At 48.0% G+C, this 13,789-nt stretch overlaps 1 protein-coding gene across 2 annotated transcripts in view; it reads right to left on the bottom strand.

The window, feature by feature from the left end:
- Positions 1–441: 441 nt before the first annotated feature.
- Positions 442–13,789, bottom strand: part of Chd1l (chromodomain helicase DNA binding protein 1 like) — a 48,051-nt gene continuing 34,703 nt past the window's right edge. The window contains exons 16-23 of one of the 2 annotated variants that reach the window (XM_052179664.1): positions 11,779–11,927; positions 10,222–10,385; positions 9,489–9,691; positions 8,319–8,417; positions 5,961–6,031; positions 3,131–3,245; positions 2,242–2,350; positions 442–794 (exon numbers count right to left, since the gene is read on the bottom strand). In XM_052179664.1, the coding sequence (XP_052035624.1) occupies positions 716–794; positions 2,242–2,350; positions 3,131–3,245; positions 5,961–6,031; positions 8,319–8,417; positions 9,489–9,691; positions 10,222–10,385; positions 11,779–11,927 (989 nt within the window). In that variant the 3' untranslated portion in view covers positions 442–715. Of the gene's footprint in view, positions 795–2,241; positions 2,351–3,130; positions 3,246–5,960; positions 6,032–8,318; positions 8,418–9,488; positions 9,692–10,221; positions 10,386–11,778; positions 11,928–13,789 lie in introns of those variants that run through there. The other variant, XR_007977456.1, reaches the window with a different exon arrangement.

Genomic DNA, 13,789 nt, shown 5'->3' with positions numbered 1-13,789 from the left:
CTTCCCCAGTACTGCTCACAGGTCAAGCCATGTCAGCCAGGAGCTACACGCTGAAACTAAACTGGATTTCTAGGTGGAGGAAAGGATATTCTCAGGCTCTTCTAAAGTCACACTGGGCAGGCCTCCAGGCCAATCAGCTTTCTTCAAGATCCCATGAGCAGCGGAAGAAGGGCCGGGAGTCCCGGAAGTCCTGCTGCTGCAGGATGGAAAGCCTGCCTCCAGCCTCCGCCCACCCACCCGCCCACCCGGTGCTTGTGTTCGCTCTGAAGGCATGAGTAGGCTGAAGTGGCCTCAGCCACCCACCCACCCACCCCCACACGGCCTCCCAGCCCTGCCTGCACTCAGCTCTCCCTAATCACACAGCTAGTCCTTCTTTCTGTACACCAATCTGGTGTAAGGGAAGAAAGCTAGACTCGGGAAGAACAAAAAGCAACATAACCATTAATAATAGGCAATTTATTATTATACAAACTTAGGCAATCTGAAGCCAAAGGGCTTTCCCATATATGCTGTGCGTTCCTGTATTACAGGTACTGGGGATCACAATAATACTTCCAGGAGAACAAAACCAGAATTCAGAAAAGACTAGCCCAGAAATTCCAGAATGGAGAATATGGTCAAAGACAGCCTTGTGTCCTGAAAACTAACAGTGACTCTGGGGGCATGAATCAAACCAACTGGTTGCTGAAAACTGGACCCAATGCTGGGCTGGTTGCTAAGGAGCCAGTGGTGCTGAGGCGGGGGGTGCAGGTTGTGAATGGCGGGTGGCGGCCTTACTCCTGGGAAAGTAGTATCTGCAGAGAGGGTTAAGGAAAACCTATTTCATCACTTTAACTCAACTCCACCCTGGTGCTTGGATAATCACTGCAATGCACTTCACGCCTTCTCTTCAGATCAGAGACTCTCCTACCACTGTCAGAACTCGTGACTGTCATGGTTATGTGGTGTGAATTTCTGACACTGAACAAGCACATAAAATGTGACTTCTTGATTAAGGCTTTATAGGGACACAAATCCTTTAAGGACCACATGGAGTGCACCTATTTCAGTAAGGATCTAGGTAAAAAGACAGACTTTCTGTATACAGAACCTACAGATTTTCTGTATACAGAACCTAGAGGCTTTCTGTATACAGAACCTAGAGGCTTTCTGCATACAGAACCTAGAGGCTTTCTGCATACAGAACCTATAGGCTTTCTGTATTCAGAACCTATAGGCTTTCTGTATACAGAACCTATAGACTTTCTGTATACAGAACCTAGAGGCTAATTCCGTTGTTTCCAGCCATTTTGGACACAGCTTACTGTTTTAAAATGCTGGCCTAATAGAGCCAGGCCTTGAGAAGAAAAATATTATTGTAGTGAAAGTAGATGAAGACTTTGTATTCACAGTGGATTTCCTACTGCCTCTTAAGAGCACATCAAAAAGGGTGGTGGGGTAGCTCAGTGGAAGTGTGCTTTCCTAGTATGTGTAAGACCCTGGGTTCAATAGCTAGCACTGTAATTAAAACAAAACACAAAGAAGAATACATCAAAAAGACTCTAAAACAAGAGTTGACTTGTTTAAGTTAACTTAAGTGAATGGAATTAGGCCTCTACTCCAGATCTGAAGGGCCTGGAGAGATGTGACAAGATGTCATCAAATGTACTATTAACTTTCCCTGACTGATTGATTGATTGATTTATCCAACCAGACAGACTTTCTCCGTATACCACTAGCTGTCCTGAAACTAGTTCTATAGATTATCAGGCTGTCCCTAACCTCAGAGTTGCCTACCTCTGCCTCCTGATTGCTAGAATTAAAGGCAAAGGCCACCATACCCAGCTTCCATATATCCTATTTTACTGAAAAAAAACCTTATTAAATATATTTATTTGTGTGTATATATGTGGGTGGTGCATGTGTGATGGTCAGAAGACATCTTACAGGAGTCAGTTCTCGCCTTCCTTCTACCATGCGTCTGGGGATTGAGTTTAGGCCATCGAGCTTTGAAGGAAGCGTCTATCTGCTAAGCCTTGTCTTACCTATTTCTACACATCCAGAAGTGCTCGGGTATCTTTATTTTCTTGGGTGTATACTCTGCATCATACAAGCTAGAAGTGCATCTTCGTTATGTCTCCTTGAAGAGGGACAAAGGGAGGACCTGACAGAAGACAGCCCTGGATTAAACAGCGATATCAGGAAATGCAGCACAATTTTCCTCATTGTTTGAAATATGTTTATCAGTCCTCAAAAGGATACATGTAGGTTGGGATGCCTCGTGTAGCCAAATGTTTCCGAATAAGTCTTTCCGTACCATACCAGTTAAAACCCTTTGTGGCATGTCCAATTCGTGGAAGATGAACGCTTGCTGTTGAAAAGAAGAGATTATGATAATCATACGATTATGAAAAGATAACATGATAAAATAAAAATATATACAAGAGAAAATAAGTATTGATGGTTTCATACAAAGTATACAATTACAATGTCAAAAATATTCTGGGTAGGAAATGGAAGTGTAGAGAGAATATCTGATGTCTGAATGGATGTGGCACCTGTTAATAAGACATCTGATGGCTGATGGCTTAGGCAGGAAATAGGAGAGAGAAATCTGAAGCAGAGCCTGGTGGAAAGACTTGCTGGGAAGATGTGAGGAGACGGACACATAGGACCTGTGCACAGGTGACCAGCCACGCGGCAGAGCCGTCTGGGAGCATGGGGCTGGAGGAAGAACCAGACCTAGCAGCCACATGGAAGAGGGGAAAGTTTTTCTGTTGAACACAAACCCACAAATTCTAGAAGGAAGTAGACAAGATGGGCACAGATTCTAACTGAGGAGTGAATCATAAATTAACTAACATAAATTCTCCCAAAAGTCACGGCATTCCACAAACACTAAGACACACTAGGCTGGGACAGACAGGTGAGGAAGCTAAGGGCTGCTTTGTAACCATGACAACAATGTCTATTGGATACACAGCCCACAAAGGAAAGCGCTATGTAAATACAAAATGATGTGGGTGAGACCTGTGGTTTGATTTACCAGGCTTATCAAGGGGAGTCTTGACATTTCTCGCCTCACTTCAAAAGTCACAGCACATGTCTGGACAGAAATTCTTCTCATCCTGAGCACAGAGGGAAGGCTTACCTTTCTTTTTCTTTGCTGCTAAAAATATCTTCTTCAGGCCCTCTTCTAGGGCTGCCATCTTAATGCCAGACAGGACATTGGTGCGATCACGGTGCTGGGCCACAACCAAGGCCAACTGCAAGAGTGAGCACGAGGCAGTCACACTGCTGGCAAGTGAGCGGCCACCAAGGAGCCAGACTGTCTCTGGGGACCAGGGCACAGCTCTACCCCTCCTGGCTGCTGCCTGGACAGTGCTCGGCATGACGGGCCCATCTTATGTCATGGTAACTTATGTAGGCTTTTCTTTCCTGTTTCAAGATAGGGTCAAGCCAGAGCCCAAACCACAGACTTCCCTAACTGTTCTCCAGGGGGAGAAACTCAGAGTCCCAGCTGACATTTTGTCAGAGTTCTGCACTTTAGCCCTCTAACTGGTGCCCATCAGCCCCACAGCCCCAGGACAGAGTCACCCCATTCTAACCACTCCTGTGCAGACGGTGCCGACCACCCCCTCCCCCAGATCCTCCACCTAGACGTGCTGCTGTACCCTGAACCCTTCCTTCTGCAGTGCTGGGTGGGACCAAGGCCGGGCAGGCAAGCATGCTACCACCACCACATTCACAGCCTCCAGCCTGAGCCGCTGGACTCCATTTCTTATGCTCAGATACTGTGGTCCCCTTTCCGCCCACTTCATGCACTGCTGTAGGAATTACTGAGTGAAAAAAGAAAACAAATTTGCTGTTAGCCACACAGGCCTTTGAGTGTGAGTGTCTCTTGGCCTCACTTTCTAATTCTTTCTAAGTCAGCACTGATCTGGCTCAACCTTCATGGATTTGGCCCTCAGACAGAATCAGGTGGATGTGGTAAAAAATAAAACTCACTACAGATTCTCCAACTGACAAGCAAGGAAGAAACACTTAAGATGCAAAGCAGAGGAGGTGTGGGTTGCTTCCTGTCTTCTGTGGGCTAGAAAGCATAATCCTTCACATGAATTTTTGTATAAACAAAAATCATGAGCCCTGAACATTTTACATCACACTTTCTTATTCTACTCAGGAGACGCTTTGGGAAATAGTCTATGAGCCAGCACCGCATGGAATATGAACGGAAAAAAATGAAAGAAAAAAAAGAGCTGGCTCCGAAGCCTATGACCCGGATTTGATCCCAAAGACCCTGCTGGTGGGAAGAGAATAGACATCTGCAAGTTGTCCTCTAAAGCAACACACATGTGCACAGGCAAGCTTGTGTGTGTGTGTGTGTGTATGAATACACACACAGCACAAAATAAATAAAAATGTAATAATTAATAAGTTTACACAAATGATTTAGAAAAAATAAGGATCCCATATATGAAGGGCCTGATGTTTAGGCCAGGGAAAGCAAGGAGCTGTTCCAGGGGCCGTGATGGGAGGGAGCCTGGGGGCACAGAAACGGAAGAGCAGAGTGGCCTGCTATGGATGGATTCTGCACCTTCCCAGTTGCTGTGTTGGGGATACAAACCCCTGGAACCTAACCTGTGACTACGTATGGACAAAGTCTTTATGAGATTAAGTTAAAACGAGTTTGGACCTTAATCCAACCTCATGCATGTACTTTTAGGAGTCTGGGGAAAAACTTGAGAGGCAAGGGAAATTGGCTCAGGCAGTAGAGCACTTGCCCCTGAACCCACATGAAAGGGAGGGCACTTGCAATCCCAAGGTGGCGAGCTGGAGACAGGAGGATCCCAGGGCTGGCTGCTAAGCTCCAGGATAGAGATCCAGTCTCAAAACAGCCTGAAAACTGACAAGTGAGACTGGCTTCTGGCTTCCACATGCATACATGTATACTTGCACATACACACACACACACACACACACACACACACACACACACACGAGGAAATGAGGACATGTAGAAAGGCATCAAATATGTGCACACATAGAGGACAGACTGTGAGGGCACGGTAAGAAGATGGCTGGTCATGTAATGCTATCAGAAAGGCCCCTAGGCTCCTGTCTGCAAGCATAGCAGAGCATCATCAATAATGTCTCTCGCATGGGATGGGTCTCAAGTTGGGGCAGTCATTGGTTGGCTGTTCCCTCAGTCTCTGCTCCATCTTTATCCCTGCACATCTTGCATGCTTGCAGACAGGAGTCTCCTGAGAGGCTTCATCCAGCAGCAGATGGAGGTAGATGCAGAGACACACAGTCAAACATCAGGTGGAGTTCAGGTAGTCTTGTGAAAGAGTAGGGTTAGAATTGAGCAAGCCAGAGGGGTCAAGGACACCACAAGAAGACCTAGAGTCAACTATGGGCCCATGGGAGTTCAGAGATTGGGCCACCAACTAGGAAGCACGCAGGGGCTGAACCCAGACCCTCACACATTTGCAGTAGATGTGCAGTTTGGTCTTCATGTGAGTCCCCTAACAAGTGGAACGGAGGCTGTCTCTGACTCTGTTTCCTGTCATTGGATGCCCTTCCCCTTCCTGAATTGCATGGTTGGGATTCAGTGGAAGAGGATGTGCCCAGTCCTGCTAGGACTAGATGTCCTTCTCCCCAGAGAAGGTAATGGGGGGAGGGGGAGAAGGACGGGTGAGAGAGGGAGGAGGGAGGGCTGTGATCCAGAGGTCAAGTGAATAAAAGCAGAAACAAAATGACTGCTACCCCATGTGGTCACGTTGTCCCCAGCAACACTCAGAATATGTTGCTAAGGCTGAAGCCACCCACTAGGTGGCGTAGATGAGGTAGTGCTAACAAGCTACTGTACTACAGCAGAGGCTGGCCAGCACGCACCTACTGCCTGGACAGCCGAGGTATCAAGCATAGCTGTTACCAGCCAAGCTTTAGTCCTGGCATATGACAGGTTTTTTACTCACCAGATCTTGCCCCTTGTCTCGTGACTCTTTATCGTCAATAGGAAATAAAAGGACATCACCCAAACTCAGGTCTAAGGGTTTTAGAGAGAGTAAAGAGAACAGTAAGTTCCTGAAGGGTTCATTTTCTAACTCCAATCACATTTTTGTCATTCTCTTGCTTTCTAAAATATGATCTCACTCTGTAGCTCGGGTTATCCTTGAACTCGCAGCAATCCTCCTGCCTTGACCTCACTGGTTCCAGGACTATAGGCATAGGCCACCATGGCTTGCCTCATTAGGTTTGGTACCACACCTCCCTCTGACATTCTACAGCCTTTTCCCTGACATGTCATCATCTTTGGAAGGAACCCAGCTGCTTCCCTCCAAACTCTGGTCCTCATCTGTCACCAGCCTGGTGGCCCTGTGGCCACTTCGGTGATTCGGAGAGGCAGAGGAATGAAGGTGCATGAGTCCCTGTTTGTCTTACATCACCCTCACCACACTCTACCTTTCACTCGTATATTTCCCTCTCTCCTAATCACCAAGCCAATGCCGTAGACAGTGGCCAATGTGGTTCTGCGCTTTGCAGACCTGTGCCAACCGTCTGTTCAAACAGAAACCCACGAACCCTAGTCCCTTAAGTCATCCTCCAAATCACATTCCCCAAATAAGCAGACCACCTGTGAAGGGTCGTTATGGCGTGGCTAAGCTTCCCCTCCCCCTGTGGCTCTACCCTGTGGCTGTCACTGCCTAGGTCCTCCAGTCATCAGGCACTAGGAATGCTAAGTCCAAGGAAGACACAAATGAGCAGGACAACGCTGGAATCTACCATCGCCTCTCTCCAGCAGTGTGAGTTCGGAAACTCTACCGTCACCTGTCTCCAGCAAGGCGACCTCTCCTCATCTTCTCAGACCCAAGGCAGTGCTCTCAGCCTTCTGAGCTCTAGCCGGACTCATCTACTCTGCTGCCTACCGTAATCCCTCTTCAGAGATGGCAGCACAGTTCCTGTCTAGTTACACTGACCATTGCTCTTGAAGTCTGTGTAGCACATTTCAGATTCCTCCCAGTGCTCCAAGGAAATCTGGCCACTGATGGGGTAAAATCCAGGGGCCATTCCGATTCCACTCCTGTGACACTGTGGGTCTCTTTGCCTTTATCACCCTCTCTTTAATTGTGCAAAGCGGGTATCTCTAATCTAGAAATCCAAATTCAACGTGAGCCAAATGGAGTTTTGAAATCAGATTCTCACCTGACGCCAGAACAGGAAGTAGGCCACTTGACCTGCCGGGGTGGATACACAGCAGCGCTGCTGTGTGAAGGTGCCTGCACACTGCTCATCAGTGTGCGAGAGACATACACATTTAATACTTAGACCTGGATCCCAACCCCACAGACTCACAATGTACACACAAATAGTCCAAGTTCTTTTCTTTAATCTGCAATTTAAACTTCTGTGATCCCAAGCATTCTGGATGAGGTCTACTCAACCTTGACTCAGAACACTACATTCTCAAGTTCCCTCTGTTCTCTAGCAATCCCTTTCCTCCTCCTGCCTCAGTGACTAGGTGAATACGGTTCCCAGGCTCTGTCATCTGTGATCTCATTTCTCCCTCATGACTACAGTCCAGGACGTTGCCCAGGGTCTCCTCCATCCCCACCTCGAGTTCCTCTCTCTCTGGTTCTCTGCTTTTCCAGCTGGCAGGTCAGGATCCAGATCTGGAATGACTTCTCTCAACAATCCGTCACTAGGGCCAGTATTCGCCAGTGTTTACCCCTCCAGTGAGAACAGAAGCATGAGCTAAACCCAGACTCTGAGAACTCTGGCAGGTGTTCCTCCCACCAGGGCTCCTACCCCCTCAGCCACCTCAGGAAAGAACAAGGAAGCCTCCATCCCTGCCACCACACTGTGACTGCTGCACATAACAGCAGGTGCCTTTTCCCAGTTCTAATACCAAAGGCTAATACTGTCATCAAGTCCCCGGTCCTCACACCCTCACTTCTGTCTTCAGCAAGTCCTCACAGCTGTCCTTCCCCACAGCACCAAGCCCAAGCTCTCATGAGCGGTTTTAAAGTGTGTCCGACTCTTCTGGGCCTGATGTTCTAGGAGATGGTCAGGAGGGTGAGCAGGGGGGTGCTTCACCCGGAACACGTGCGTCTACTGTCCTCATTACAGCTCCAGGGAAGGTGGCGGAAGTGTCAGCCACAAATTATGAGAAAATAAACCGAGGGGGATCTGCCTCAAAGTCACACACGATGGGCCTCCAGTGGCAGATGCCAGGCCCCAGTTGGCACCTCTCACCCAAGCCACCCGCTGTGCTGACTTAAGTGTCCTCTCCTGCCCTGGAGCCTCTCCTCCTCCTCGTCCTCTCTGCTGCTTACCTTCCATTTTCCCAGCCAGCTCGTATATTTTTCTTGGTTCAGCCGACCTTGCTTCCAGAGCCGTGAATAAGCCACCTCTGCCCCAGCGGCCAGAATCATCTGACAGGAGAGAGAAAATGTCCATCTACCGGAGGCAAGTCTAGTCCGTGACTCGGGAAACCAAAGGCACCCAAAATAGGCTTGTGGGAGAATGACTTTTTAGACAAGGAAATATATCTAATCTTCTAGGAAGAATATTCTAGAAGGTAAACTAGAATATATCGTGCCGAGAATGGTTGCATCGAGAATGCCAGAAATGAACTGTTGTGAAAGAGACCCTCTGGAGCCTATGACGGCGGGAGGTAGGAGGCGGGATACAGACTCCAGAGCAGACGGACAGAATGGAGTGGACACTGATACGCCCGCAGTGTACACCTGCACACGCAGTAAGGAGGAAGAAAAGTGGAAGGACTCAATTCAAGCTGGCACTAGTCCAGCTGGCTAAAGCTTGTATTTACACTCATTTACTCTACACATGACTCACGTATCTGCCGTGTCAAACACCGTTCTAAGCACCAGGCTTATACCAGTAACAACAACAACAACAACAACAACAACAACAACAACGACAACAACAACAACGACGACAACAGAAGTCCCAGCTCCACGAAGCTCACTTTCTAATGCAGTGAGACAGTCAAACCAATGTACGTGTTATCACGTCATGTGACAGGAAATGCATGACAGAGGAGAACAGGACAGACTAAGACAGAAGGCAACAATGGAGACCTCTTTGCTTACAGGGCCAGAGAAGCAGGCTTGCACATGCTCAGTGTGGCTCCTAGGGAAAGATGATTGCAGGTGCAGGAAGCTAAAGTGTGCGGGCCACAGGAGGGCCACACTTGGAGTTCTGCTGTTCCTCACAGGATGGATTTACTTCCCAAATGTCGCCTCATTCCACCCTCTTAAACACATGCAGAGGAGAAAGCCCATGTGTGTAGGGAGGCTGGGGCCCAAGGAGGTTGGGTAACTCCACCCAGTAGAGTCGACTCTCACTGGTAAAAACCACGCCCCTGACCATACATAGCTGCACTGGGATGATTACGTTTAGGTCACATTTGACTTTACCCTTCCAACTTCTTGGCATCATAAAGGCAAGGTATCCTCGGGGCCCCAGCCCACTACTCGTACCTACACAGTGCACAATGACAGCATCTTCTTCACCAGCCTGGGGGTGGGTGACATCACCACTAACATAGTTAATGGAGGTTGAGTCTAGGTCTTCAGAATCTAGCTCAGCAGAAGTCTCATCTCCGTCCTCCAGGTCCTCCAGCTCGCTGTCCTCCGAGGGCAGGCAGAATGACTGATAACCGTTGTCTTCCCACCAGGCCATCCTTCACCAGACCAGAGAGAGGAGTTAATGATCCCTTGGACCTCACAGGAGGTGACAGGTGAACTACCCTTGACTGAAGGGTTCTACCTATGTGTAAATAAGCCAGGTTTACTCATAGCCTAACTGCCCCCCCCCCCCCCACCACACTCAGAAGGAGCCACCAAGTGTCTCAGAGCCTGACAACCTAAGGTCAATCCCAGGAACCAATAGGGTGAAGGGAAAGAAGAACTGCCTACAAGCTGTCCTCTGATCTCCTACTGTGTGCTGTGACTCACGACCACATACACGTGCATGCATGCTGGGGCCGCTTGTCTCACACGCATTCTCTCTCTCTCTCTCTCTCTCTCTCTCTCTCTCTCTCTCTCACTCTCACTCTCTCCTCTCTAGATAGGCAGACAGACAGACAGATTCAGTAAGAGGTGCAGAGTGATCAAGGCCTTAAAGCCATGTCAGCTTGGGCTCACTACACAAGACCCCCCCCCCCCCCCACTTAGCGACAGTGACCCCTGTTCTATTATAATGCAGACAAACTTTTTCCTGTGTTCGGCCTCCTCCTTCTCCTTCTTCTTCTCCTCCATCAGCTTCTTCCTCTTGGCGGCGGCTTCCTGTCTTTTCCTCCGTCTGTCTTCTAGCTCTTCTGGGCTAAGAGTCTTCCTTCTTTTGAAAGGCCCTTCTGCAAGGCCTGGGATAAGAACCTTGAGAGGCGAAGACGCACGGTCAGGAAGCTCAGGGCCTGCCTGCTCCTCTGCAAGCTCCAGCTAAAGCACTCTATGGGGACAACGGATCAGCACATCTCCACACTGCCTGCGTGGCGCGCACTGACCATGGGTCCCCGTGGTTTACTGCTGAACACAACACCTCACAGGCACCGTGGCCACTGCGCACCAAACTCAGTCAAAGCACTGAGGTGGGTAGAGGCAGTCACAATCACTTCATGAGAAACAAAGCACTTCCAAAGAACTTTTCTTTCTCAACTGAAATCATGGCTTATAGGATGCCAGCCCTAGATTAAACAGCCCTAGCTTTTAGGACAACTTTCTATAAATCATCATATAATTGATTGCTTTTGAAGCAGGTTGTTCCAGCAGCCTCGTTACTTAAGTGACTGCCGAACAGAACATGCATGAAGTGCCAGACACTGAAACATCACGTTGTTTATGAATGCCATCCTATCAATGAATGAATGAATAAGTGAGTGAATGAATGAATGAATGACTTAGGGTCACAACAGACATGGCATCTTCTTATACCAAAGTGGTACCTACGGGGTGGCTTAGAGGACCAAGAGCTGCTTTTACTTGCATTTATACATACCATCCTAATGCATATTTGGAGGCAGGGTCTCATGTAGCCCAGGCTATCCTTGAACTCCTGATCTTCTTGCCTCCAGTTCCCTAGTCCTGGGATTACAGGCATGCACCACAATGCTCAATGTCTTAACTCTTTTTTCTAAAATAATTTTTTATCTTATTTATTACATGTGTGTGTGTGTGTGTGTGTGTGTGTGTGTGAAAGAGAGATTATATGTGTGTGTATGGCACAAGTGTGGAGATCAGAGGACAACCTTGGGTCTCTCCTCTCCCATGGCTCTGGAAGTCACATGCAGGTGGCCAGGCTAGTGCAGCAAATGCTCTTACCTGCTGTGCCACCTTGCCAGCCCTTAATGTCATTTAAAGATTTATTTATTTTATATTTTATGTGTATGAGTGCTTCACTTGCATATATGTGTGTGAACCACGCGTGTGCTGGAGCCTGTGGAGGTCAGAGGAGAGTGCTGGGTCCCCCTAGAACTGCAGTTACAGGAATGGGAGCTGCTATGTAGATGCTGGGAATCTGGGCTCTCTTGAGAACAGTAATGGCTCCTAACCAGTGGACATCTCTCCAGCTCCTCCCCTGCCTGACCAACGCTGTTAGAACATTTTATCTAATTATACCAGAGTGCAGTTCATTCATTACATTCACTCAACATAGGCTTGTTCCTTAACAACCCATCCTAAGAGAACAAAGTGACCCTAGCAGCACCCTTTGCTTTCTTAGGGTAACAGTCTGGAAGAATTTATGGTCTTATAGAAAAGCAATGGCTCTTACGCTGCCTTTGTTCCGGAGGGTCCGGCCCCCGTGACCTGTTTTCTCTAGCAGGGTTTTCTGAAGATTCACCAGCTGTTCAAATGACTCTGTGTCTTCCTTCCTGGGCTCCTTAGAATAGTCTCTACCTTCAAACACGTACATATGGTTTTCTAAGAACACAGAACCAAAGAAATGGACATCAGGCCCAGGGAAATGGATTAATACTATTCAAAGCAGCTGCAAGGGAGAACAAGGAAATGGGTCATATTCTAAAAACGAGACAAGACCAGCTTATGACCACGCTGCTTCCTTTTCTGTCACGAACACCTTGGGGTCCTGCATGGGATCCTGCATGTTCTCTTTTCATTGGACAGAACACAGTCCACGGCCCCGTTGGCCCATCCATGGTGAGCAAGGACTGGGGATCCTTCCCCCTGTCAAGCCTCCGTGCAGAATGGGATGAACAGCCCATGCTGCTCCTCGGCACGGATCTCACTGACATGAAGGTTCCCTTGTGAATCCCCATTTCTAATGTCACGCACACACTGACGACTCTGCCCACTGACGGTGCACACTGACCCCATGACGGTGAAAGAGCAAACGGCACATCGCTGGAGAAGATGGCGCACTGCAGAGATAATCCCTGCATCACAGCTTGGAAGCTCCTGCCTCGCACCTGTGCCCTGGCTAACAGAGGCTTGGACAGGGATGGAGGGCCCCTCAGTTCCCACACTGAATACTGAAGGAGGGACGTGCTGATTCTGAGGCCCAAGTGCTCTATTCAGTAGATAACTCTATAGAAGACATTCCTGAGCGGCACTCATTCTGTGAAGTCTCTGTTCTCTTTTACTTTTAAGGTTTCATTTTGAATTGTGAGCATTCATGCATGTGTGGGTGTGTACACATGTGTGCTGTGCCCGTGGGGCCAGAAGAGTGCATCACACCTCCCAGAGCTGAAGCTGCAGGCAGCACTGAGTTCCCCAGCACAGGGGGCAGAAACTGAACGAGGTGAGCAACAAGGACAAAACTCACAACATCTGAGTTTTGGAACTGTGTAAAAGGACAAAGCACACATTATAGGGCCATTTTACAGACAGACAGAGCTTGGTGAGGAGGGGTGAACACTCAAGGTCAGGAATCAAGCGAGAATCATCCGTGATCGGCACCACAAACAGGTGAGGACAAGAAACTGAGGTGAGCTTAGCAGCACACGTTACCAAGGCACGGGTTTTCAGAGCATTGGAAGTCAGCTGTAAGTATGTTTTCCCTAGAGAGTACAAAAGCAAAACATTTCCATTCCCAGGGGATCAATTGCTTCACACTTGTACCAAACTCTAACCAGCTGTAATTCTAATTGGCATTTGCTAATTAAATCAGCAGGGGGCTTTCAGTGAGATGGTCCATCAACAAGTGGAAAAGAAAATAAAGACCTGAGAAGTGTGAAAACACCATCACATATGTAGCTACATGCACCACGAAATGCTAACTTCTAACATAATGTGCCTTTTAAACACCCTGGCATTCACGATAAACCGATCATATTTGCGGTTTTCTACTGGCCTGCTTTAATGACTACTCTTTCATATCCACTGACGCTGTTTTAAATCCCGCACCCTCAGACGGCAGCCAAGAGAGGCTGAAACCACACCCCAGGCCATCCGTCCTCTACCTGGGTCTCAACCCTTTGGGGGTTGAATGAACCTTTCACAGGGGCTGCCTATCAGATATCCTGACCATCAGATATGTATGTTACAATTCATAACAGCAAAAATTAAAGTTATGAAGTAGCAATGAATATAACTGTGTGGTTGGTGGTCACCACAACACGAGGAATTGTATTAAAGGGTCACTGCATTATGACCCCTAGACGTTCATATATACCCCGCCAGTTCAGCCACCTACCACACAGGGAGTCTAGACCTGTTCATCAAAGAGAAGCTTCTGAATGTTAATTCTATGGGGGATTTTTTTTCCCCTTAGCAGTTGGCCTGCCTAAAAATATATAATTTTTTAGCAGTCAGATTGACTTAGA

The sequence above is a fragment of the Apodemus sylvaticus genome, chromosome 4, assembly GCF_947179515.1.
Source record: "Apodemus sylvaticus chromosome 4, mApoSyl1.1, whole genome shotgun sequence".
NCBI classification, from domain to species: Eukaryota; Metazoa; Chordata; class Mammalia; order Rodentia; family Muridae; genus Apodemus; species Apodemus sylvaticus.
This window is presented reverse-complemented; position numbering and strand designations above follow the sequence as displayed.